Source organism: Dothidotthia symphoricarpi (assembly GCF_010015815.1).
Source record: "Dothidotthia symphoricarpi CBS 119687 unplaced genomic scaffold P153scaffold_3, whole genome shotgun sequence".
NCBI classification, from domain to species: domain Eukaryota; kingdom Fungi; phylum Ascomycota; class Dothideomycetes; order Pleosporales; family Dothidotthiaceae; genus Dothidotthia; species Dothidotthia symphoricarpi.
The window spans coordinates 1,172,581-1,194,708 of record NW_022985010.1 but is presented as its reverse complement, the minus strand read 5'-3'; the positions used below and the strand labels follow the sequence as shown (position 1 = coordinate 1,194,708).

The window sequence follows — 22,128 nt, the reverse complement described above, 5'->3', positions numbered from 1 at the left end:
CGTTAATGGAGCGCATGCATGCACGCGCGGGCGACACGAAGTATACCGTATTGATTGGGTGACGGAGAGTTTTGGTGAGGAAATAGTGGCCTGACGCGACGTGCCATGATTCGGTAGACACAAGCAAGCACATTCCTTCGTATGCAGATGTCTTACCATTACTCGTCTGATATGGGACCATGAAAGAAGCAATTCCCACCTGCGGCTATGCTACCCGATGATTGCGCGTCGCGCGACGAGTCATGAATGTTGGGACGCGGAGGGCAGAACTAGATTCAAGCAGTTGGGATTGGTATTGGAGATTGATATCGATATCGGCTATTGCAGGCAAGTACCGCTGTAAGCGAGCAGCGCAGTACAGTGCAGTATGCAGGACGCTTAAAATGCATACAAAAGGAAAAACATGGGGTACAGAAGAGGAAAGAGAAGGACAAAGGAAGAAACAAAGGATTCCGGACATATGTGATCCGCAATCCTTTAATAAAGCGTAAACCAAGGCGAGAGTAGAGTGACGTCTGGGACAAGAAATCAGATAATACAGGGCATACGGGAGTACCCGACTCCCCCTCCCTTTCAGTCGACCGCACTCTATTGCCCACCTATCCATGGCATGGAATTGCATAGCCATATCCACAACTCTACCCTGTCACCCTCCTAATCCATAGTGCAGACCCCTGATTCGGATCTTCAAACTCCCTCTTCTTCCACGCGCGATGCAACTTCATACCTACATCATACTCCTCGGCCTTGATTTCCGCCAGCTCATCGGCATATGCGCGCTTCCTCTGCTCGACTAGCCTGGCGCGCTTGAAGTCTGTGATCAGCGGGTTCGCTGGCGCAGCCTTGTTCAAGTCATCGAGCAGGCGGTGAACGTTGTTGCGACGGATGCGCAGGTCCTCCATCTGTGATTCGAGGAGCGAGACGTGGTCGCTTGCGGACAGCGTCGTGGGGGGCTGTGGGAGCGCTTTGTTGGTCGTGGTGCTCAGTGTGGAGGCTGGGCGTGGCGAGGGTGGGGAGAAGGTGCGTATCTTGGCTGTCGTGGGTGTGACGGAGGGAGTGGGGATGGGTTTGCGGGCGGTCTGAGCAACGGGGCTGGGGAGTTGACCTGCTTGGGGTACGGGGCGGCGACGGCTTAGGATTGACGAGGCGGCTGAGATGGGTTCTGTTACTATCCTTGGCCTCTGGACTTGCGTATGTGTGGGCATGGCTGGTGGTGGAGGTGATGGCGGAGGTGAGTGCTGGTAGGTGGTCGCGCTGTTGTATGTAGTCCATGAGAAGCGGCTGTTCGACGGCTCTGTATCCCTCTCTGGTATCGCGGTATGCTCTCTCGACTGTGTCCAGACTTCTGTCGGCTCATTCACTGCCGTCGGAGGTAGCGATTGCTGCGCTTGAGTAGGTGTCACAGGACTGGGGTAAGAATAAGGCGTCTGGATCCCAAGCCCGATGTTTATAGGCGATATGGGAGATGTAAGATTACGGGGAGCTATGTTCTTTCCAATCTTGAGAGGTGGAATAGGTTTGATTGCACTCTCATGCGCATCGAAGTTGTATATGTCGTCTGCGACAAGCGTGGTTTCAGCGGCCACTGGAACCTGAGCGGCGGGGGTCGTATGTTTATTTGACGCAACCTGATCAGCCCGGTCTACCTCACGAGCTTCAGTCTTCCGAGGTAGTTGCAGCGGCTTACGCGAGATCTCGTCTCTCAAAGCTGGCGCAATTTGTGAACGCCCAGTCGTACGGCTCCACGGTTCGCGAGGCTTTGTAGTCTCCATCGAAGGCGGAGTTTTTACTCGGAGACTACCCATGCGTTCTACAAGGCTCACATTCTTCTTGATCTCAGGCCCGGACACTGAAACGTGATATCCCATCGGCCGCACGTCAGGTAGACCGGTGCCTTTGTACGAGGCTGGAGTGACAGACTGTGAGATACCCGCATCGCCTGATGTAGGTTCACCCGAGTACGTGTCCCATTTAACCTTGCTGTTTGGTGCCAGCTTTACTCCCCAAAACTTTTGTGAGGGCTGCGATTCGCCGGTCCGGACGATAGGTGGTGCTTTGCGTAGAACAGGTATATTGGTGGTTTTGTGTGGAGCATCTGCGGTCTGAGGTTTCCCCCGAGTTTCATCTATGGGCGACACATCCCGCATCGAGCGGTATCTTCGAGGTTGACGAAGATGCTGTTGCTGTTCGGAATCGGGTGAGCTAGGCGGTGATATGTCCTCGTAAGCAGAAGGAGATGTAGCGACTGGATTGTCGTAGTAGTACAGATCGTTCGAAGGTCGTGAATAGACTGATGACACGGTTGGAGTTGTCGATGCTCTGTAATCTGGGTAATCTTCCGGCCAGGAAAGACTGTAGGGAGGTACTATTAGCACTGACACTCTGACTTGAAAGAATGTGAGGAACTGACTATGGTTGCGAAGGAGGCGCATTGTGTTGGTAAGTAGCATTTTGAACGTCGGTAACATCAGGGTTCCGCCTGAGTTGATCCTCGTCGTATGTCGTTTCGAGAAGCACAGGGTTGCCTATATGTGCATGCCTCTCCTTATCCCGCCCATGACCTTGAAATCGCTTCCACATTAGGTCTGTACAAAGCACCGTTAGCATGGTCTCGTGTTTGTGTAAGAAGTTGAAAACAATCGGGCTGCATGATCCTCGTACCACATGGCGGGAGAACGGGAATAGCCAAACTAAACGAATTGGTCACGGAATGGATTCTCCTGCTTCCTGGGTAGTGGATATTCGTATTCTGGTAGACCCAAGGTGATTGTTTTGCGTGTAGGGATACTCTGATCCTTCACGGGCTCTGCTTCTTGGCCTTGGTTTGAGAATGCATTCTCGGGTTTGGATTCTCGATAGGCGTCCTGGAACGGCTGCTTTTCCGGCTCATTCTTGATCCAAAGACTGGTCCGCATGGGTCGAGACATAGATCGATGTTGTCGACCACGGCAAATATAGACGAGACCATGAATGATCCCGATTGGCCAGAAGGTCAGGACGAGAAGTATGTTGCAGATTACTACCGCTGCAGACCCGCCATCCAGATATATTGCGAGGTACGGGAATATGAGGGCCAGGAGGAGCAGGCCGGTGATCTCTCGCTTGCGTGGTAACGGTAAGGCGACGGTAGGTCGAAGTGCTCCCACACTAGCCATGTTGAGTTGCGTAGAGCTGACCATCTTGAATTGCGTAGAGTCGGCCATGTAATGGTTTTGATTCGCAGTATCTGATGTGGAACCGTGGAAGGTAGGCTCCATCGGAGGGGGTATGATAAATGATGGATGGGCTAGTACAGGTATAAAATATGGAAACAAGGATGAGGATGGTTCAAGTCCAGGTGTAGTGGGATGACGGAGTTGAACAGAGAAAAAGACAGAAGTAAAGTGAGAGAAGTACATACCGATTGAACAATAGAGAAAGTGTGATGGTTCTGCGGTGGTCGACGTGTGTATACAGGAAGGCGTAGTGAGGCTCAATGAAAGGTGCTATAGGAAACCACGATTCTCAAGTCAAGGACGACAACAATACTTGAGTTGAGTGGGGAAGCACAGTGAGTGAGGTTTAGTAGCTTGGTAGCACGGTGCTGGTCCTTTGTTGCTGCAAGTGCTTGCTTCACCTTTCCGTGCCCAAGCGTTTTCAGCGCGCTTGCGATGGTTTAACAGCGACGAACGACTGTTGTTTCGGAATTTCACTGGGTGGAACCTACGAATGATGTGGACTGAGATGACGGAAATGAGCCGCCGAAATGTTGTGTTTCAGGACAGGTGTCGGTCCATGCAGTGTTTCAGAAAGAGGCGAAGGCCTGAGAGTTGCGCGCAACGACAGACAGTTACGTTTGCGGGGCGCGCGTGCTAGTAAGATGAATATGCTCGTAGTGGGCAAATGACTACAGGTTAGCTGGGAATGGCGAAGAGGCGATCAAGGCGAAGCTTTAGGCGCGCGGAGAAGTCTTGACGCCAGCCAGCAGCTTTGCACAGGCGAATACTTGCATCCAGTCTGTGGTTGCCAAGCGCGACACAAGAGAGCGACTAGCAGATGTGAACATTCACTGTTGTTTACTTTACGATTTGCGGTGGCGTTGTGTATGCTTTCCCGCATCAGGCTGTGCGTCGGGACGTTGGGCTAATAATAGTGTCGTCAGCCTCGAGCTGCATCATGGGTGCATGGATGAAATTGAGGCCCCTCCCGAGCGTCATGAATCTCCAACACCGCAACACCAAACACCGACTTCCCTGATCAACCCAAGTCTTCTCAACCGAGTCAACATGACTGACAGTGCGTTGTATTCATCCAAAACGTGAATCGACTAACAGACGCAGCAATCTCTCCTCCGCCAGCTACGCATGCGTAAGCACTCCGCGTATGCGCATCCACAACATCACAATCCAGACTGACACCCTAGCAGTCAATCACCCGTCACCCCCATCAACCTCGTCCTTCTGACCGTCTTTGTCATCCTCGTCTACCTCCGCCTCAAGCCCTCGGCTCCTCAAGTCCTCCCACGCGCTCCACCGCCCACCGTCTTCCGCACCTTTACCCCGCCCGAGCTCTTCCCTTACAATGGCCTGAATGGCATGCCTGTGTATCTCGCTGTGCGCGGACGTGTCTTTGATGTCACCTCTGGGCGCAATTTTTACGGTCCGGGCGGTCCGTATGCGAACTTTGCCGGGCGAGATGCGAGTCGTGGGCTGGCGAGTGGCAGTTTCGATGAGGAGATGTTGACTAAGGACCTAGATGGGCCGCTGGACACACTTCAGGATTTGGATGATGAGCAGAAGGATGCAATGAGGGGGTGGGAGGAGAGGTTCGAGGAGAAATATCTGGTCGTGGGGAAGTTGGTGCCAGTTGGAAGCGCCGAGGCGGAGGCTGCTAAGGCACAACAGTGAGAAGACGGCCTGATGAGTGAGTGACTTCGACAAGATGGCGGATCGATATGTGGGCACGACCAAAAGGTGAGAATCTGGCACATATATGGCAACTACATACAGCGTTGTGCACTCTCAGAAACTCAAAACTGTCATTCCATTACATTTCCAGACTACTCGCATTGATTCAGAGCCAAAACTGCTGCTTAGACTCAGGTATCGATTAGGGTGGTTATGAACTCTGTAACAGCCGAACAATCTGAACATACATACAACCCAAACAAATCCCTCAAGGTACAGTTTCAGCATATTACCGCCAATCATGACGATCTACGCCCAGGACCCAAATGATAATTCTAATAGTGCACTCACCTTCGAACTCTAACACATCCCTAGCCTGAGAGAGCCTAGCGCTCTTTCCTAATTTGTTGTTATTCCTACCTCTCACTCACCTCACCCATCTCTTCTCCTTCACCGATTAACCCATCTTACCTCTCACACAACTACCTTCTCATCTACTACCCACCGCACTTCTACCAACGTAACCAACGCAACCATCACCATCTACTCACAATGGCGCCTACCACTACTACAACCGCCAAACCAGCCGCAGCAAAAGACGCAGGTGTCAGGAAAGCCGGCCGACCAAAGGGCGTCAAGAGCAACAAGGCCCGCACTGCTATGATCAAAATGCAAGCTTTCTGTACGTTTTCCTCCGTAATACTCGCGATGACGTCTACGCGTGTGGCTCGCGTTTGGACGCGTTGGGCTGCATGCGGACTAGTCGCTTTTTCATCTCAATGTGATATTTGCTGATTGTGGATGTTAGTCAAGGCGCACCGCGATGAGTACAAGGAACTGGACTTCAAGGAGCAGCAGAAGGAGCTAGGAAAGCAGGTATGTTTGTTCCATTCTCGGGGTTTGACTTGTTGTGGCTGCGGTTTGCGATTGATGCTGACTTGTTTGCAGTGGAAGACGTCGGATGAGAACCCCAAGAACAACGTCTGATCGTGCTGATGAGACGGGGAATCGACTGGCACTGGACTTCATCTTTTCACCATGTCATGTCGGTATGGAACTTTTTCATCGATCTTAGTGGCAAGGCTACGACACTTTTTCGTTGCCTGCGCGACTGGGTACACTTTTCCGGTCGAAACACAGGTGGATGGCCGTTTTCTTCAGCATGTACTTCTTCTTTGGGTGCTTTACCATGGGACCAGCATCCCTTGCAACTCGGTTCGGTCTGTCTTTGTCGGCGTTCAGGAGCGCGTGTAACGGGTACATAGCATGAGTTTTCGGTCTACTATACGATGATATATATGGTTTTCATCGACATTACCACAAGCTGAACGTTCGCGTCTGTGACCTGTGAGGAAACTAAATCAGCTCATCACATCACAGACTGAATTCGACCGCATCTCAGCGATATCCTTCCTCCTCCCACCCAGGATTCGCAAGACGGGCGTCAGTTCTCGCATTCATCTCCATCCACGCAGTATACTCCTCACGCTCAACCATCAATCTCCCCCCTCAAATACGCCTTGACCTTCTCCCCCCAAACCACCTTCCGCTTATACACCGCAATCCCCGGCACACTCCCCCTCTCCAACCCATCAATAGCCTCCGCCAGCGCCTCCCCACTCCCCTCATCCCTCACCTCCTTCAGCGTATACTGATACGTCTACTCTTATCAGCCCAGCCTCACCGCAGACAAAAACTCCTCCAACCCAACAGTCTCCCCCGCGTAAAAGAAGAAAAAGCAAAACATACCTTAAAAGCAAACACCACCGCCCCACACCCCGGCAACCGATGCAATGTCTGCCTCTCACACCTAAGTCTACACCTCCCCAAATCAACATCCTCCCCGCCATCCCTCCGCACCTCCTCATACTCCACACCCGCCCCATGCCCCGCCACAGCACAACACCACACCCCATCCGTACTAACCGCCCAATTCCCCCTCCTAACCACCTTCCCCACCGGCAGCCCCGCAAAATACCGATCCATCGACCGCTCCAACTTAACCTTGTACCCCGGCACCGGGCCGTGGATGTCGGTTAGCGAAAGCCCCAGTTTAGATGCAGTGCTGAAGCCGTTGGGGAAACATGTTATGAAGGCGGTGAGGTGGTATTTTACATCTTTTTCTCCATTGGCGGTGGGGGAGGGGGAGGGCAGGAGGAGCAAGAAATCCGTATCCACGTGCGCGCCTAGATGTGCGAGTGCGGATTCCGCGCTCGCGGGGTGCAGGGGCATTGCATCGTTTGTTACGGCGTTTAATAGCTGGTCTTCCTGGGCGTGCAGGGTGAAGAGCGTGGGGTACCGCGTGGGCAGGTAGGTGTTCGTCAGCCATGAATATAGCTCGTAGACTGCGGTGTGTGACTGGGTTGTTAGGCCGAGGACTTCGGCGCGTCGGTTGGCGATTAGAGAGCGCCGGAGGGAGAGTTGGTCCGCGCAAGTTCTGTCTATGAGGAGGAGGGAGGAGAGGGTTGTGGATTCTAGGGCTGTAGGGGGTTAGGACGCGTGGTTTGAAAGAGGGGGGAGGGAGGGGGATGTTACCCATTGTTAGGTGGTATTTCGGCCGGAAGGGACGGACTTTTAGGGGTTCTTCGGTGGCGATGTCGAAGGTGGGGAGGGGCGTTATGGTGCTGTATAGGGCTTGTACGTTGGGGGCTTTTTTGAATGGTGGCTGTGGTTGGGCGTTCTGCTATATCAATGTTAGTCCTACAGTTTACTTCGATGTGTAAACGGGGTATACATTGCATACCTTTCCCTTCCCACGTACCCAGTACACCCTCCACAAACCCACCATCACCAGCAGCATAAAGCCCAAGCTCCACGCCCAAGGACCGCCCACGAGGGAAGAAAACGGCATGGTGTCGTGTCGTATCATGTCGTCTAACCTGTACTTTAGTTAATCACTGCGTACTCACTCACTCAAAAATACAAAGTACTCCAGCACATCTTCGCGGATCCCACACAGATATACACCCACCCAGCAGCCAGTGGATCCCCGATGACGACAAGGACCCAGCAGCCGCTGTACACGCCATGCCGTGCCATGCAATGCAATGCCTACAAAGCACGATAGAAGAGGGTTGGGGAAACGTTTTCCTATTCGAGATAGACCCCGCTTCGGGGGGGTGGGATCGGCGTATGCATGCAGTGGGAGGGCCTGTATATATATATGTATGGATATGCGTGAACTAATGGCCCGGTCTTGACCGGGGTAAGGGGGTAGATAAGATAGATAAAGTCGATAAAGTCATGCAGTGGTGCAGTATCCATACGCTCAACCACATCACGCAGCACTAAACTACCACCTTCCCATCTACTCTATTCGCATTACATCTTCTACTACTACTACGTCCCCATTTAATCCACATCCGGCACCGGCAGCCCCTTAATAATCTTCATATGTTCGCGGCCCAACGCGCGCATCGCCTTAACCGCCTCGTCATGCCTTAGCTGCTGCGTCTCCTCATCCGTAACGAGGACGAAGTCGTACCTCAGCAGCTTAGATCCCGCTTCGACGTTATACTGTGCTGCTAGCTGCGGGGTTACCGTATCGAGAGCGACGATGAGGGAGTCCTTTACGCCGAAGACGGCGTCGGAGGTCTCGTAGTCGGAGCCGCGGATATACAGCGCTCTGAATGCAGCATTGTGTTAGTTTTGCTACCGCGGGATATTCTGGGGGGAAGGTAGACGCACGTAACCAAATTATCAAACCCCTCCTTCTCGAACATAAAATGCATATGACTCGGTCTCCAGCAGTGGCGGCCCAGTTTCGCGATCAGCTGGCCGACAGGCCCGTCGCTCGGAATGGGGTACGGCACGGGGACGATGGCGTTGAACCAGAAGACGCCGTGCGCGTCGCTGCGGATGATGGCGCGCCCGTCGGCCTTATCCCCGCGGTCGGCGTACTGCACGTCGTACTTGCCGTGGCTGTCTGTCTCCCAGACGTCGACTTTGACGTCTGCGAGGGGCTGTCCGGACGTTGTTTTCACGCTGCAGAGGACGAGGAGGGGGTCGCCGTTGGGGTCGCCGGAGATGGAGGACCCGGGGGTGAGCGTGGCGGCGTCGTGGGTGTGGAAGGGTCCGAGGACTGTGCCTTCGGTGCTGGAGGGCGGTTTGGGGTGGTCGATGGAGTCGACGAGGAGGGAGAGGCCGACGATGTCGGAGAGGAGGATGAATTCCTAGGTGATTGTGTTAGCGGTGATGGCTTTTTCTGGAGGCTGGGTGGGATCGCGGGATATGTACCTGCCGCACGTCTGTACATGTCTGTCCCACGGCTGTTAGGAACTGGATGCCTGCCATCCATTCTTCGAAGCTTAGACGTGTCTCGCGCGCAAAGTCGTGAAGGTGCGTTACGAGGCGCTCCATGATGTATTTCAGACGTGGGTCGGCGCATTGCGAGTTTATGAGGTGGACATTATCGGTGATGTTCTCAATTGTTAGATCTTTGAGGGTTGGTATCGAGGCATCGCCCGGGCCGGTAGATGAGGCCATGGTGGTCGAGTCTTATAATGGTAGAGTTTGAGGCGGTGGAACGTGTGCTGAAGAGCTTTGGAAGTGAAGAGCCGAGTAAAGCGGAGCAAAAGACAGCGAAACAGAAGGTCGGTTCAGTGAATGAGGGGGAGGAAATATACTGTGAGGTTTGGAGAAGAGAGCTGTAGCTTAGCAATACCACGGAAGCATCCCGCCTCATCAAACAGGAGGGGCATCTCCAGTGCTACACTATAACCGAAGCGCTACCATAGGCTCCATTGCTTCGAAAGCAGAGTCTAGCGTCCCGTCGGTGTCAAGGTCCGGTTAAGAGTTCAAGAGATGTGTCGATGATGGAGGGGTGGAGTGCTGATTGATTGCGGGGTAGCTCCATCACAAAGCCAAGCATATAAAGACGTGCTCACACCTCATCTTCTACCGAACAGATAAGATAGCCATTCATGAATCTATAGAAACAGCCAGGCCATATAAGGGTAGGCCATTACATCCACGCCCATTCCATTCCATTCCACTCCATCCACTGTACCCAATAAACCCCCCTCGAGTCTCCAAACGCCCGTGGGGAAACTAAATAGACCCCCATGCAAAAAGCGCACTGCCGTATATGCACGAGTGTGAGTGTGAGTTTGTAGACAAAAGGGACAGACTATACAACAAGCCGAAAAGTGTGCTTTGCGCTTTCAAAGCCAAAGGCGCGGTTGAGAACGCCACAAAGGAAATCTTGTTGTCATGCAGATAGACCTGCAAAAAAAGGAATGATGGTATCGAAATCGCCGAGGACGACAACGACGACGAGGCAAGAAAGAACTCCATGTACGCAAAAAGAAATAGACGGCAAATGAATGTGGAGGTTCGACTGGGTCTCAGCCGGGGCGCCTGAATACCTCGACATTCAGCGTCGGCGTCTCGACCAGTTTGTGCAATGGCACGCCTTCGTTCTTCCTCCTATCGAAGAAGTTCTGGCACTCGTGGCTGACAAACGTCCATTCGGCAAGTGCACGACCCGCGTACTGACTGCTCCTTGCAGTAGTGCCTGTGGGCTGGGAACTGCTGACCGTGTCGATGTTGATGCCTTTCTGCTGGAGGAGGACCTGCGCAGGGAGTGGGAGACGGGGCGGCTGAAGACGCATGTTTTGGTAGGCTCCGAAGCGTTTGTCGACCCATTCGAGGGAGAAGCGGAAGCTGTAGATGCGGTGATTAGAGGGTGCTGGTGCGGGAGCTTCGGCAGGAGCATGTTTTTCGGCCGATGCAGATTCGGAGGGCTTTGTGCCATTCGTGGCTGGTGCTTTGGCATTCTCCTTCTCTTTTGCAGATGGTGCAGATTTCGACTTTGAAGACTGCTTTGGCCCAGCTCCTATCAAACTTTTCAACATGTTCCACTTTCCTTTCCCGGGTTCCTCTTCTGGGAAGTCCTGCGAGTCTGTCGAAATCACTGAAACTGGCCGGGGCTCGGGTTCGGGGATTGGTTGTGTGGTAGCTGATGGCTTCCGCTGGTGGGTGTTTTGCATGACACCATCGAAAGAAAGAAACGGGCCGTTGTTGGCGAGGACGGGGTTGTCATTTCGTATGATTAAAAACCGGCGACCCGGCGCAGGATTGCATGCTTGTGTCGATGGAAATACGACCGATTTTCTCTCAGACTCTTCCTGGAGCCAGAGGTAGTGGGACCACACGGAGCGAAGGCGATCGCTGAGCGCCTTCTTGATCGTCCTGTTGAATGTTAGCAAACGTGTTTGTTCAATAGTCAGACCAAAACATACACTTCAACCTCAGTCTCCTCCCCATCGAACCTCGCAACCCGCCAACAGAGCAGCCGCATAAAATATGACCGAACCATAGGACACCAATGGTTGAACCTGCTTTCAAAGAACACGGGTTCCAGGATGAAATCAAGACACAAGCTGGCTTTGCGTTGCTCATCCACAGCCATGGCAGACCAAATACTGTACAAAAAGGCATACAGCTTGATCTCGGTTGACGTACTCTCGCTTGCAGCCATTTTCCTGCATACTGAGAGCCAAAATGGCCAATTCAAGATTGAATGGTGCCCACTGTCGAGCTGTTCGTAGCGGATCATGATGGTAAACGCTTCTTCCAGCAAGTCGCATAATGTGTAACAAGCATTGCTGTCGTATATTGACACTTTGCGTGTCTGTGCCTGCAACAAGTGCGCAATGCTGTTGGCGAACATGCGTCTTGCAGTGTGAAGATGCGAGTTCCGCTCAGACAGAAAGTCGCGCATAAGCATGATAAATCGGTTCTCCTGCATCTGCCGGGTAGCGTTGGCCGGTGGCATGGCGATTGCAGAGGCTGAAGCATCCGGTTCTCCTAATACATCGTCAAAGGTGATGGCTGCCGGTCCCGATCCTGCATCGTTGGAGTGCTGAGGCGTAGCATGTCTGTTGATCGTGGCATCCAAATTAACCAAAACCTGTGCATGAACCGCGACCAATCCGGGTACACACATGCGCTCCGTGTCGCTTGGCTCTGCAGGTAGAAAGTCGCTCACGAGGATGTGGTAGTGCTTGACGAAAACGTAGAACAAGTCACTCTCCTCGCCTGACCAGCGTTTCAACCAGAGTCCGTACCAGTCGAGGTTCGCAGTGCCCAGCGGAAACGACGCAGGCACTCGTAGTGTCCGAACGAGCTTTCCGAGAGACTGGAACTTTAGTGGGAGAAGGGTAGGCGGAAATGCCGCCACAACTTGCTCGGAAACCGTGTCCAAACTGTCCAGCTTCGAGACGCCCGACTCCTGCAAAACGCGCTTCATCATTTCCATGGACGGATTCCACAGGCGTACCAAGATATCTGCGATGCCGGGGCAGAACATGAAGGCGTAGGCACAGGTCTTGCCGCAGAAAGTGACTAGACTGGCGGGTGCGTTTCGGGGAGACATTTTGTCGACTACAAAAGTCATCTGCGACAGCAAATTCTGCGTGAAGATATTCCGGACGTTGTGTATGACGGATTCAGCAAGGAAATCGGAGTTGATCGAAGTACTGGAAGCGGCTGGCTTGGTTGGCGATGTTTCTACGCGATCAGCAAGCGCGCAAAACGGCGAGGGCGAAAGCCTCCACTCGGATCTTTCCATGATTCCTGCGAGGCCTTCGAGGATAGTCGGGCGGTCTGTGCCAGATATCGACTGGTTGTTTCGCCCTGCCACGAGTTCCAGCAAGCCCGTCCACCATCCATTGAGAATGTTGGCGCGTCGGTCCAGGTCTTCTGGTCTGAGCTTGTGGTTTGAGGGGTGGGATGCGTAGTTGCGGAGGAAGGGGAGGAGAGCAGTTCGGACGACGTTTGCTTTGAGGGCCATGGACTTTGACTGGAACCTGTTCAGCGTTAGTTTCTATCGGGATTCAAGCGGGAGGAGAGCCGCACTTGCGCAGGTCCGCATCGAGCGTCCTGAAAACGCTCCAGAGTTCGTCCTTCTTGCGGGGCTCCGTCTTGATGCCTTTCAGTTTCTCGGTGGATATGTTGCGTGGCAGTGGGGGGACGTGAGATGGGCTGAGCGGCGTCTGCGTGCTTGTTTGCGGGTACAGGGGGAGCTGGTCAGTCGAGAAGGACTTGTGGAAGGCGGGCAGGGCGGACGAGTTGGTGATGAGGCCGCTGAGGCGCTTGTTCTTCTTGCTGAGGGGCGCTTGCTGCTGGGCGTCTGGCGTTTGCTGGGCCGGGGTGCGTGCTACAGACTCCTCTGGGATGCTGGCGGGCGTCTTGCGTTTGCTCGCCTCGCCGTCCATGGAACTCTTCTTGGCGTCGTCCTTGGTCTGGGCGGCCTTCTCCTTTGTGGGCGAGGCGGGCCGCGAGTGCTGCGAGACGACCCACGACTTCCTGCGCAGCTTCGTCATGGAGCGCGCCGGCGAGCCCCCTGCGGCGTCTGCTGGCTTGGCGGCGTCTGCGCGGCTCAGTTCAGCCTTGCGGTCCTGCTTGCGCTCGGCGGACGGCTCCCTGCTCTTGCTGGAGAAGGGCAGGAAGCGCGACGAGCGGCGCGAGGCAGCCGAGGGCCTCATCTGCAGCATCTGCGGGGGCTCTTCCTCGGACGGGCTCGAGCCGCCCGACGAGCTCCCCGACGTGGCGTCGCCATTCTTGGCCGTGGCCGCGTCGCCGTCCTGCTCCGACGCGACCTGGTCGAGGTCCTTGACGCGCGGGAAGTACGTGTACGAGGCGGCCTTGGGCAGTGGGCGGCGCTCCTGCTTGATCTCCTGGGGCAGCGGCGGCGGTGGGCCCGCTTCCGAGGCGGCGCGGCTCCGGCCTCGCGCGGTGCTCGAGAAGATGCCGTGCCCACGCAGGGCGGGAGCGACGGCGATGGGCATTGCGGTGCGTGTGGGCGGGCGGGCTGCTGGGCTGGGCTGGGCTGGGCGGGAGGGTGTTCACGGGGCTGTTCATGGGCTCATGGCTCGGGGATACGACGGGGGCGGGTCACCCGGTGTGGGCTGAGGAGGGTCGGGGATAGGCAGGCCGGGACGTCACAATGCCGTGATGGAGAGGGAGGGGCCGGCGGGCAGGTCGAGGGCGGCGGCGTGTGGCAGCAAGCGCGTGGAAGACGAGGGTGGTTTTGTAGCGACTGACTGCGGACATGCGCGTGTGAAGAGCGTGCTCGAGCGGCCGTCACTGCGCACCAAGTCATGGCAAGTCATGGCCGTGGCATGCCTCAACCACGGCCTAGCAGGGTTCATGAGCAGGTGGCACTTCCCGCTTGTGCAGTATGCAGATCGCTGCCGGAGGGATTTTCTAATTTAGAATCGCCATCGCTGGGCCGGCGAGCCATTGCACGTTGCGACGACACTTGACAGGCAGAGACGCAGGCGCGTGCGTCGTCGTGCAGTCGTGCACTCCTCACCACGCCTCCCAGAACCATGCATTCGATAGTCGCGGTGAGGCCGTCGATTCGCCTCAGCAATCCAGCCATTAGGTGCAGAGCTGCCGCCCGTTAGCCTCGCCAGAAAACGGGCCTCGTTCAACAATCTACATGAGGATGCCAATGTCTCTGCTAACATTACTGCGGGCCCGCAGCACAAACGACTTTTGTTTTTGCGCGACATACCCACGCAATCTCCTCCTGCTGTCTCGTCGTCAATCTCCGTGGTTATCGGCTGATGCTCCCCATGACGTCTCAGCATCCAGTGGCCCCTGCTCTGCTCTGCTCTGCGTCTGTCGTACACAGCACCTCCCACCCACGCTCGCTTCGCCGTGCTGCTGGTAGCGATGGGGGATGAGGGCTCTGCACTGAAGAACCCACACTCCAGCGAATAGCGCGATGGCGCACATAATTGGGTCTTAGCCACCCGTCTTGCGGCTGTGCCTGCAGAAACGCCAGCTCGCCAGCTCAACTGCCATTGGCGTTGACTGGCGTGTCGTCCGCCGTTCCGGACAGCCAGTTCCGACACAAGACGAGGAGCATTCCACGACGTGGTGCTAAGGGGGACTGATTCGCCCTCTGCTGCGCCAATTATTGGTGGCATACATAAACAATACATGGTGCGGGGGAGCGCTGTCTTGTGCAGCTGCGTGCATGGCATAGCATCTGGTTTGAGATGAGGGTACATCCATCTGCTGGTCCGTGAAGCCGTCTCATTTCTGATCCCCTTCTCGTCCACCCAGGCCACGATTCAGCCATGTCTGTGCAACATTGCGAGGACGACTCTGCGCGCGAAAAGGGTCCACTGCCTAGTACAGGGTTGGGACAGGGTCTGACCGTGTTCATGCTCAAGTTCATGGTCAAGTTCACAAGCTGTCTGCACGTGTACGCAATGTGAGCACGTATGCACGGCTGCAGTCGACCGGTTACGAAAACCGGAGTAGCCGTGCCACAGTTCACGTTCATGCCCCTGATGCAGCAAACGGCTGTTCGCTGCTTGCATGTCGCTGACATATTCAACACACATCACGTGATCTCGAGCAAGATGATATCCACACTCAGCCGTCTATTCCCCAGTCGGTACTGACACAGCCGCTAGTATTGGGTACATGCAGTTTTAACGTCGGACACGCCCAGCTTAGTGGGTGGCACCGGGCGTGGTGATGGACTCGTCCTCCTCGACGAACCAGTCCTCCTCGGGCAGCACAGCACCGCCCTCTGCGGACGAACCGCCCTCGACATCGACCGCCTGCGTCTCGTACGCCTTCAGCTCGCTCGCAATGTCAGTCTCCTCGGGAGACGCGGGGGCCTTGGGGACGGTGAACTTCTGGACGTGGCCCTCGGCGTCGTTGGCCTTGACCTGCGGGACCTTGTAGGCCTTGAGCTCGCGGAGGTACAAGTCCTGGACAAAGTCGGCTGCAGCGCCAATTGAGTCAGTACTGAGCGTGTGCAGGCCGGCGGGATGAATCACCTTGTCGGACGGCCGTGGGGGTGATGAAGGTGCGGCGGGCGAGGTAGGTAGGCTGCTGGCGGGCAACGCGTGCGAGCGCCTGGCGCTACGGCGGGTCAGCAGGCATGGAGAGCAGGGCGGCGCGGACAGCGTACCGAGGCCCTGATGGATTGCGCGATCATGGTGTTGGTGTCGAGGCGGTGGCAGCGGCAATGGGAGCGTCGGGGTGACGCTGCGGCATGCTGGAGAAAACGAAGGTTGAGCCGCGTCCCGAAGCGGCCTAGCGCTATAGGGCTTGGCGGCCATCGTCTGGCTCACGACTTGACTCACAGTCTTCCCTTCGCCAGGCAAGCCTCTCTCTGCTTCACCACGCTTGCGCCCACCGCGCACCAAGTCCATAGACGTACTAACCGCTGCACCGCGTCCACGGCGACACGCTCACTGACCCCTGCACTCCCCACACTCACTTAACGCCGCACACATGTCCTACGCTCCAGATGGCCGCCTGCTGTCCCCGGGCGAGGTGTACGAAGAAGCGCCTGCGCAGCAGCAGGACGACGAGTACCGCGATGACCTGAATGTTATCTTGATCTGCCCCGACTGCCGGGAGAACCCGCCGAACATTGTGGAAGAGTTCAGCGCTGGCGACACCCTGTGCGGCTCCTGCGGCCGTGTCTTGTCGGAGAGAGGCATCGACACGCGCTCCGAGTGGCGAACCTTCTCCAACGACGACCAGGGCAACGATGACCCCTCTCGTATCGGTGATGCTGCAAATCCCTTGCTCCACGGTTCCCAGCTGCAGACTGAGATCGGCTTTGGCGATGGCGGCCTGCGGGTCCGCGAGCTGTCGCGCGCCCATAATCGCTCAAATCATGACAAGCAGAACAAGTCTCTGCAGGCCGCCTATGGCCAGATCAGCACCCTATGTGATTCGTCCAACATCACCAGAGTCACCGCTGAGACGGCGAAGCTGCTTTTCCGTATGACGGATGATGCCAAGCTCTTCAAGGGCAAGTCTCAGGACGCCATCATCGCCGGCTGCATTTTCATCGCCTGCCGCCAGCACAACCAACAGCGTAGCTTCCGTGAGATCTTCAAGATGACAAACGTGTCCAAGAAGGAGGTGGGTCGTACTTTCAAGACGCTCGAAGGTTTTCTCCAGAAGAAGCAGAAGGAGAGTGGTCCTCAGGTCGCCGGAAACGGAGCTGTCCTGGACACAAACTCCTTCTCTACCGGCGGGAGCACCAGCGCCGCCAACCTCATGCCGCGTGCCTGCGCCAAACTCGGCCTGGGCTCTATACAACTTATCGCAGAGGAGTGCGCGCAGATTGTTACCGAGCAGGGCGTTGCGGCTGGTAGGTCGCCCCTCTCCATCGCCGGCGCCGTCATCTACCTGGTGTCTCACCTCATGGGCAAGCCCAAGTCGCCAAAGGAGATTGGGCTCGCTGTCGAAGTAAGCGACGGCACCATCCGCACGGCCTTCAAGCAGATGCACGCCGTACAAAACTCGATCATCCAGGACAGGTGGATCGAGAAGGGCGGCGACCGATCGAAGATCCCCCCAGCTTAAATGCTTGGAGAGGGATCCTCGCACACGGAACGACTGGGACTTGTACAAAATATGGAGTATGCAGGGATAAAACTTGGGGCATGCAAAAGGTCTCACGGGGATATGAGGCCGGACCAAAAAGAGTCGGAGTGTAGCGTCTGGTTGGGTTTGGCTTTTTCTTCTCTCTTCTGATACCCGTCCAAATTGAAAAGACATGGTTGCGACAAAGGCATGGATTATGGAGTTTTTTGCGCGTTGTTTCCTCATCTCATTTTTATTACTTACTATTATTTTCTGCTGATGGGTGGATGGATCGTCGTGCTGGCGTACTGGAAGGTAGGTTATTCGTCCAGTTCTAGTATTACAGCCTAAATACAAAAATAATGCGCGGATGTTGCGTTTTTATCTTGTGTGATGGGATTGATGGAATTTGTTAAACGTATCTTTTTTCCTGCCTTACACTGCTCATATCCCACACTATCTCACCCTGCCTTTCCAATCTATAACATTGTACAATCTACACACGTCATGCCCCTCCTCTTTCAACGCGCTCGAATTCGATCTCAGCTCTAAATCTGAATCCAAACCCCCCTCTGCCGTTTATCTGGTTCAGTTCACTTGGTTCGGTTCACTCCACTCTCCCCTCTTCCCTCCCAAACAAACATACCACCCACAATACGTAATCATGATCTGTACATCCCTTTCCACGGCTATATATCCACACTCACATCCACTTCTATATCCACATCTACACACTCCCACGGTTCCTTTTATTTCTGAACCTGTGTGCGAGGGGAGGACTAGCTTGCTTCTGACCCTGATTCCAATCCTGATCCTAACCCTAACATCTCCCTCCCACACCCATACCAAGCGAACAGCCCAAGACGCCAGCCAGACCAAGTCGCGCCCCGAAAGAACATCGCTCTGCGGCAGCAGAACGGAACGTCCCATCTCAACGCTCGCTGTGTTGAGCATGCTATCGTCAGTGCTCGGGGAGGTGTTGTCTGAGTCGCGGTACGTATGATGCGTGTTGAGTGGGTTCTTGGCCGAACTTTTGGAAGCTGGATATGTTACTCCATGGTCGTCAGAGTTGAACGTTCCGCTTGTAGTGGGTGATCGGCAGAAACTGGGTTTTGTGTGGGTGTTGGTGCGCGGTGGTGCAGAGACTGCTTGAGTTGCTGAGTCCTGTAGAGTCCCGGACCAGTGTTCAGCAGTTTATGCGGAGCTTATGATGATTCATATCCAGGAAGAGCGAACTGCTCAGTGGAGATCATCAGGTAAGCGGATTCTGGTATAAAGTGGTGGTCTGCTTCTGCGAAGTTACTTCTCTTTTCTTCAGACTTGTACGTTCTTTCTTTCTGAGTTTGGGGACCAAAGGCATTCGTTTGAGGACTTGTATCAATCGCTCACTTATTCACTTCCTCACTTCAACTCACTCCTCCCTCATTCCCCACCAGCAGCAATGCCGTCCCTCCTCCCTCTCCTCACCCTCCTGGCCCTGGCCCTCACAGCATCAGCAGCCAACTCAATAAAGTTCATCAACCACTGCCCGCACAACATCTACTTCTGGACGGTAGGGCCCGGCACCGTCGATCCTCGCGGGCACGACTGGGAGCACATCCTAGTGCCAGGCAGCGGCGGCTCAGTAGTGCACGGCATGGTGAACACAGAGCTGCTAGGCGGCGGGTTCTCCCTCAAGATGCGCGACGTGCCCAGATACGAAGTCGCGCCTGCGGGCATCATCCAGGTGTAAGCAACATACCCGTAGTTATATAACAAGTAAGACATTGACTGACCGTGATCCAGCGAGTACCACCTCGAGCCAACGCGGAACCGCATCTGGTACGATCTGTCGGCCATCAACTGCAACCATGCGGCCGGCAACATGGATCCGGCGTTCTGCCCGCTCATCGCTGGCGGGTTGCGGGTCCATGTGCCTGGTCGTAAGGAGGGCCAGTGCCCGCCGGCTTGGTGCTCAGGCGGCGGCTGCTTCAACACGTACTTGACGCATGGCAGCTGGCTGGGCGAGCCGACGTTTGCGTGTGATGCCGGCGTGGATATCATGGTCGAGACGTGCACCGAGGGCGTTGGGCCGAGGACGTTCGACGGTCAGATAGAACTGCCTGTTGAGTCTGCTCCTGTTCAGCCGGGGATGTTGTCGCTGGATGGGAGTTGTGGTGTGAAAGATGGTGGGGGCGGGAACGGGTATGTGTGTGCTGGGTCGCGTTGGGGGGAATGTTGCTCAGGTATGTTTTGTGGTATTCTCTGATGTGATGGTGGGCTAACGAGGAGCAGAGTTCGGCTTCTGCGGTAACTCGCCAGTTCACTGCGCTGCTGGGTGTCAGAATCCTTTTGGCACTTGCACGCCGTCGAGTCCGATGAGCGACTACGACTATATGGCTGCTGTTGCAGTGGCTGATATAGAAGTCGAGACGGCGCGCGTCACTGCCACCAAGACAACTATGCAGACGATAATTGCGACGGAGACGAGGGGTGGGCACCCAGTACCCAGTAAGGCATAGATGACGGCCTTTTTGTTGTGTTCTTTTGCTCAGATGTGAGAATCTGCCTCACTACTTCTTCAAGATTGCTGGCTAATATCCTTTGTCAGGATCTCCGTTACAGACATCTGAGCCCGAAGTGAAGGAGTTTTGGCGTTGGAAGGTGTTTGCTTTTGGCGTATACCCCTGATTTCACAGCGTTTGTTTGCATATCCCTCTCCATAATCGAGGTCTCACCGTGGCGTTGGCGTTACCGGATGAACAAAAATATCTAAATAATCTAATCTATAATGTCTAATCGCACCAGCTCATCTACACAACACCCTCAACCCAACAAACCCCCCCTCAACAACACCCCTACTAAACGCCACCCAAAACGCCATCGTCTCACTAACCGGCACCGCACACCTCTCAACCAGCGCCTCAACCCTGACCTCCCCCAACCCCCCAATCGCCAAAACCTGCTCCACCCACTCCAAATCCACCCCACCCCGCCTAACCCTCACCAGCTCCTCAAACCCCGCCGACGAAATCATCCCAACGCCCTCCCACCCCGTCGCCGGCCGCCCCACCACAACACCAAGATGCACACACCGCAGCCCTTGCATCCCGCCCGCGCCCAGAAAAGCACACGCGCGCGCCCACTCCGCGCGGTCGAATTCCTTGGTATACGGCAGCACTTTTTTGGTGAAGTGTAGGGTGCGCACGGATTGGCGCGCGAGCGGGGTTAGGTCGGTGAGGAAGGGGACGATGGCTTCGATGGCGGTGTGGAAGGAGAAGGTGTAGGTTGCGTAGAAGGTTTTTGTGGCTTCGGCGTGGATTTGGTGGTTTAGGGATAGGAGGGAGGGGATGGTGTGGCGGAGGTGCGCGGTGTAGGGCGAGAGGAGGATGCGGTATGTTGTTGGGGTTGAGGAGGTGAGGAAGGCGCCTAAGGGGTTAGAAGGGGGTTTTTTTTTGGACGGGGGTGGGGAGGGGGAAGTACCGGTGCGGACGTAATACGTGCTTCTGCGTCTCCAGGACTTTGGTTGTCCGCCGAGCCAGGGGTCGATGGTTCGTACGCTTAGGGTGAAGGGGTCGTTGTTCGTGTCTGCTGAGTAGTAGGTGTGGAAGTCTGGGAGGAGGTTTGCGATTGATGTCCCGCTTCCGGTTGTGGGGTGTGTCGATGGGAAGAGCAGGTATTCGTAGATCATGAGGCGGAGTTCTAGAGGGAGGCGGAGGAGAGGCGATGCTGGAAGGCCGTCGCTGGTGGTGGTGGTTGGAGTCATGGTTCGTGGGCGTGTGTGTGTGGTTTTCCTGGACTGAAATCGACTGAACTGAGCTGATGGCAGAGTAGCAGATCGATGCAGACTGGCTCAATACGCCGACCTGTCCTCCTCAATCTGTAATCTTCCTCTCCACAGAAAAAGCAACACCGTGGTCGTATCCTCCCAGCCTCTCACGATCCAATCGTGCCTATACCTCCCTTGACCGTCGCCCTAAACACCCTTCCAACACTTCCAATGCACTGACCTTCACAACGCCAAAAAGCCAACGAACAAAGCAGGCCAAACGCCTGATAAAAATAAAAATAAAACTCTTGAGTACAGAAACACACAGTCCACGAAAGTGGGCACCCAGCTTAAACTTAACAACTTTTGTCCGCCCCAACACCATGCATGCGGCGGAAGTCCAAAGCGGTAGACCATCACGGTGCTTATCGAGCGCGCCAGGGAAAATAAATTCCGATAATCGTCCACGCCATGCCGGATTGGGCATGTGCTAGGCGATAGGGGGCTTAGTGGGAGATCGCGGGCTGCAGTAGTCATGGCGAAAAGTGGGTAAGGTGTTCGTTTTCGTGCTATGAGATGGTGAATGTGTTGATGAGCGGTGAGATGGGATGGTTGCATTGCTGAAACGGGGGGTTGTTTGAGCGTCTGCTCGTAATCAAGACTCTGTGACGCGAGTTGTTTAAGAGTGTCATAATTCGCAACGCTATGCGTATAGTAGAACCCCGACACCGCCGTGACGTCGCGCGCAAGTTGCCCAAAAAAAAAAGCAGCCAACACCATCCCACCCCCTATCATCATGATCATGATAAGGAGGCGTGCGCGTTCCCCTTACAAAACCACACCGCACCAGAAAATAAAGCGGCAGCCCATCCCGCCGAACCATCGGCCAAAGACACAAAACAAGATACATTACCTGCGGTTCTATAAGTCGGGGTCGGGCAAACGGCATCATCCTTGCAGAAAAGGGATGAGTAAACCTGTCAAAATCGAAAATTAATATTCCGAAGGGAGCGATCCGTGGGTCTGTGCCATGTGTTGAGATCGCGATGCATGACTTGACTGGAAGCGTTCGCACGTTGGTACATGGATTGAATTCAATTGAATTGAATTCCTGAGGGGGTTGGAAGTGAGTTCCAT

The 22,128-nt window shown here is 55.1% G+C and overlaps 12 protein-coding genes across 12 annotated transcripts; 4 read left to right on the top strand and 8 right to left on the bottom strand.

The window, feature by feature from the left end:
* Positions 1 to 638: 638 nt before the first annotated feature.
* On the bottom strand, positions 639 to 2,580 carry P153DRAFT_282336 (uncharacterized protein; the record flags this gene model as incomplete). Its single annotated transcript, XM_033663191.1, has 2 exons — positions 639 to 2,352; positions 2,411 to 2,580. The coding sequence occupies 2 exons, from the start codon at positions 2,578 to 2,580 to the stop codon at positions 639 to 641; spliced, it is 1,884 nt and encodes a 627-aa protein (XP_033527914.1).
* Positions 2,506 to 3,374, bottom strand: P153DRAFT_363701 (uncharacterized protein). Its single transcript, XM_033667428.1, has one exon. The coding sequence runs from the start codon at positions 3,255 to 3,257 to the stop codon at positions 2,691 to 2,693; it is 567 nt and encodes a 188-aa protein (XP_033527913.1). The 5' UTR covers positions 3,258 to 3,374; the 3' UTR covers positions 2,506 to 2,690.
* Positions 3,375 to 4,224: 850 nt separating this feature from the next.
* On the top strand, positions 4,225 to 4,966 carry P153DRAFT_363699 (cytochrome b5). The gene is made up of 3 exons (XM_033667427.1): positions 4,225 to 4,275; positions 4,320 to 4,347; positions 4,406 to 4,966. Exons 1-3 carry the CDS (start codon positions 4,266 to 4,268, stop codon positions 4,884 to 4,886), a joined length of 519 nt encoding a protein of 172 aa, XP_033527912.1. The 5' UTR covers positions 4,225 to 4,265; the 3' UTR covers positions 4,887 to 4,966.
* Positions 4,967 to 5,438: 472 nt separating this feature from the next.
* On the top strand, positions 5,439 to 5,873 carry P153DRAFT_381955 (uncharacterized protein; the record flags this gene model as incomplete). The annotated part of the gene is made up of 3 exons (XM_033670092.1): positions 5,439 to 5,568; positions 5,695 to 5,762; positions 5,835 to 5,873. The coding sequence occupies 3 exons, from the start codon at positions 5,439 to 5,441 to the stop codon at positions 5,871 to 5,873; spliced, it is 237 nt and encodes a 78-aa protein (XP_033527911.1).
* Positions 5,874 to 6,375: 502 nt separating this feature from the next.
* Positions 6,376 to 7,671, bottom strand: P153DRAFT_332402 (uncharacterized protein; the record flags this gene model as incomplete). Its single annotated transcript, XM_033665508.1, has 4 exons — positions 7,639 to 7,671; positions 7,422 to 7,583; positions 6,651 to 7,366; positions 6,376 to 6,537 (listed from the first exon to the last, which is right to left on the bottom strand). The coding sequence occupies exons 2-4, from the start codon at positions 7,423 to 7,425 to the stop codon at positions 6,376 to 6,378; spliced, it is 882 nt and encodes a 293-aa protein (XP_033527910.1). The 5' UTR covers positions 7,426 to 7,583; positions 7,639 to 7,671.
* A 381-nt stretch (positions 7,672 to 8,052) lies between these two features.
* On the bottom strand, positions 8,053 to 9,381 carry P153DRAFT_363696 (aromatic compound dioxygenase). Its single transcript, XM_033667426.1, has 3 exons — positions 9,123 to 9,381; positions 8,574 to 9,058; positions 8,053 to 8,511 (listed from the first exon to the last, which is right to left on the bottom strand). The coding sequence occupies exons 1-3, from the start codon at positions 9,369 to 9,371 to the stop codon at positions 8,238 to 8,240; spliced, it is 1,008 nt and encodes a 335-aa protein (XP_033527909.1). The 5' UTR covers positions 9,372 to 9,381; the 3' UTR covers positions 8,053 to 8,237.
* A 402-nt stretch (positions 9,382 to 9,783) lies between these two features.
* Positions 9,784 to 13,689, bottom strand: P153DRAFT_363694 (DUF1765-domain-containing protein). The gene is made up of 3 exons (XM_033667425.1): positions 12,747 to 13,689; positions 11,129 to 12,697; positions 9,784 to 11,078 (listed from the first exon to the last, which is right to left on the bottom strand). Exons 1-3 carry the CDS (start codon positions 13,676 to 13,678, stop codon positions 10,232 to 10,234), a joined length of 3,348 nt encoding a protein of 1,115 aa, XP_033527908.1. The 5' UTR covers positions 13,679 to 13,689; the 3' UTR covers positions 9,784 to 10,231.
* Positions 13,690 to 13,701: 12 nt separating this feature from the next.
* Positions 13,702 to 14,882, bottom strand: P153DRAFT_393335 (uncharacterized protein). The gene is made up of 3 exons (XM_033671226.1): positions 14,410 to 14,882; positions 14,150 to 14,285; positions 13,702 to 14,096 (listed from the first exon to the last, which is right to left on the bottom strand). The coding sequence occupies exons 1-3, from the start codon at positions 14,840 to 14,842 to the stop codon at positions 13,832 to 13,834; spliced, it is 834 nt and encodes a 277-aa protein (XP_033527907.1). The 5' UTR covers positions 14,843 to 14,882; the 3' UTR covers positions 13,702 to 13,831.
* Positions 14,883 to 15,335: 453 nt separating this feature from the next.
* Positions 15,336 to 16,004, bottom strand: P153DRAFT_158120 (mitochondrial F1F0 ATP synthase-like protein subunit Atp14). Its single transcript, XM_033662248.1, has 3 exons — positions 15,829 to 16,004; positions 15,695 to 15,779; positions 15,336 to 15,639 (listed from the first exon to the last, which is right to left on the bottom strand). The coding sequence occupies exons 1-3, from the start codon at positions 15,853 to 15,855 to the stop codon at positions 15,362 to 15,364; spliced, it is 390 nt and encodes a 129-aa protein (XP_033527906.1). The 5' UTR covers positions 15,856 to 16,004; the 3' UTR covers positions 15,336 to 15,361.
* On the top strand, positions 15,805 to 17,614 carry P153DRAFT_363693 (cyclin-like protein). The gene has a single exon (XM_033667424.1). It carries the CDS (start codon positions 16,155 to 16,157, stop codon positions 17,241 to 17,243), a length of 1,089 nt encoding a protein of 362 aa, XP_033527905.1. The 5' UTR covers positions 15,805 to 16,154; the 3' UTR covers positions 17,244 to 17,614.
* A 1,070-nt stretch (positions 17,615 to 18,684) lies between these two features.
* Positions 18,685 to 19,744, top strand: P153DRAFT_381948 (carbohydrate-binding module family 18 protein; the record flags this gene model as incomplete). Its single annotated transcript, XM_033670091.1, has 3 exons — positions 18,685 to 18,971; positions 19,029 to 19,468; positions 19,518 to 19,744. The coding sequence occupies 3 exons, from the start codon at positions 18,685 to 18,687 to the stop codon at positions 19,742 to 19,744; spliced, it is 954 nt and encodes a 317-aa protein (XP_033527904.1).
* A 287-nt stretch (positions 19,745 to 20,031) lies between these two features.
* Positions 20,032 to 20,988, bottom strand: P153DRAFT_281670 (uncharacterized protein; the record flags this gene model as incomplete). The annotated part of the gene is made up of 2 exons (XM_033663151.1): positions 20,032 to 20,651; positions 20,706 to 20,988. The coding sequence occupies 2 exons, from the start codon at positions 20,986 to 20,988 to the stop codon at positions 20,032 to 20,034; spliced, it is 903 nt and encodes a 300-aa protein (XP_033527903.1).
* Positions 20,989 to 22,128: the final 1,140 nt, after the last annotated feature.

Coding starts and splice junctions, on each gene's coding strand:
- P153DRAFT_158120 (XM_033662248.1), bottom strand. CDS start 15,855: ATGATCGCGCAATCCATCAGGGCCTCG. Junction 15,780..15,828: donor CGCAATCCATCAGGGCCTCG/GTACGCTGTCCG, acceptor GACCCGCCGTAG/CGCCAGGCGCTCGCACGCGT. Junction 15,640..15,694: donor CCCCACGGCCGTCCGACAAG/GTGATTCATCCC, acceptor TTGGCGCTGCAG/CCGACTTTGTCCAGGACTTG.
- P153DRAFT_363696 (XM_033667426.1), bottom strand. CDS start 9,371: ATGGCCTCATCTACCGGCCCGGGCGATGCCTCGATACCAACCCTCAAA. Junction 9,059..9,122: donor CATGTACAGACGTGCGGCAG/GTACATATCCCG, acceptor ACAATCACCTAG/GAATTCATCCTCCTCTCCGA. Junction 8,512..8,573: donor GGGTTTGATAATTTGGTTAC/GTGCGTCTACCT, acceptor TGCTGCATTCAG/AGCGCTGTATATCCGCGGCT.
- P153DRAFT_363693 (XM_033667424.1), top strand. CDS start 16,155: ATGTCCTACGCTCCAGATGGCCGCCTGCTGTCCCCGGGCGAGGTGTAC.
- P153DRAFT_363699 (XM_033667427.1), top strand. Junction 4,348..4,405: donor CCTCCGCCAGCTACGCATGC/GTAAGCACTCCG, acceptor ACACCCTAGCAG/TCAATCACCCGTCACCCCCA.
- P153DRAFT_363694 (XM_033667425.1), bottom strand. CDS start 13,678: ATGCCCATCGCCGTCGCTCCCGCCCTGCGTGGGCACGGCATCTTCTCG. Junction 12,698..12,746: donor CTCGATGCGGACCTGCGCAA/GTGCGGCTCTCC, acceptor AACGCTGAACAG/GTTCCAGTCAAAGTCCATGG. Junction 11,079..11,128: donor GAGGAGACTGAGGTTGAAGT/GTATGTTTTGGT, acceptor AACATTCAACAG/GACGATCAAGAAGGCGCTCA.
- P153DRAFT_393335 (XM_033671226.1), bottom strand. CDS start 14,842: ATGTATTGTTTATGTATGCCACCAATAATTGGCGCAGCAGAGGGCGAA. Junction 14,286..14,409: donor AGCAGGAGGAGATTGCGTGG/GTATGTCGCGCA, acceptor AACGGGCGGCAG/CTCTGCACCTAATGGCTGGA. Junction 14,097..14,149: donor TGCGTCTCTGCCTGTCAAGT/GTCGTCGCAACG, acceptor ATTCTAAATTAG/AAAATCCCTCCGGCAGCGAT.
- P153DRAFT_363701 (XM_033667428.1), bottom strand. CDS start 3,257: ATGGAGCCTACCTTCCACGGTTCCACATCAGATACTGCGAATCAAAAC.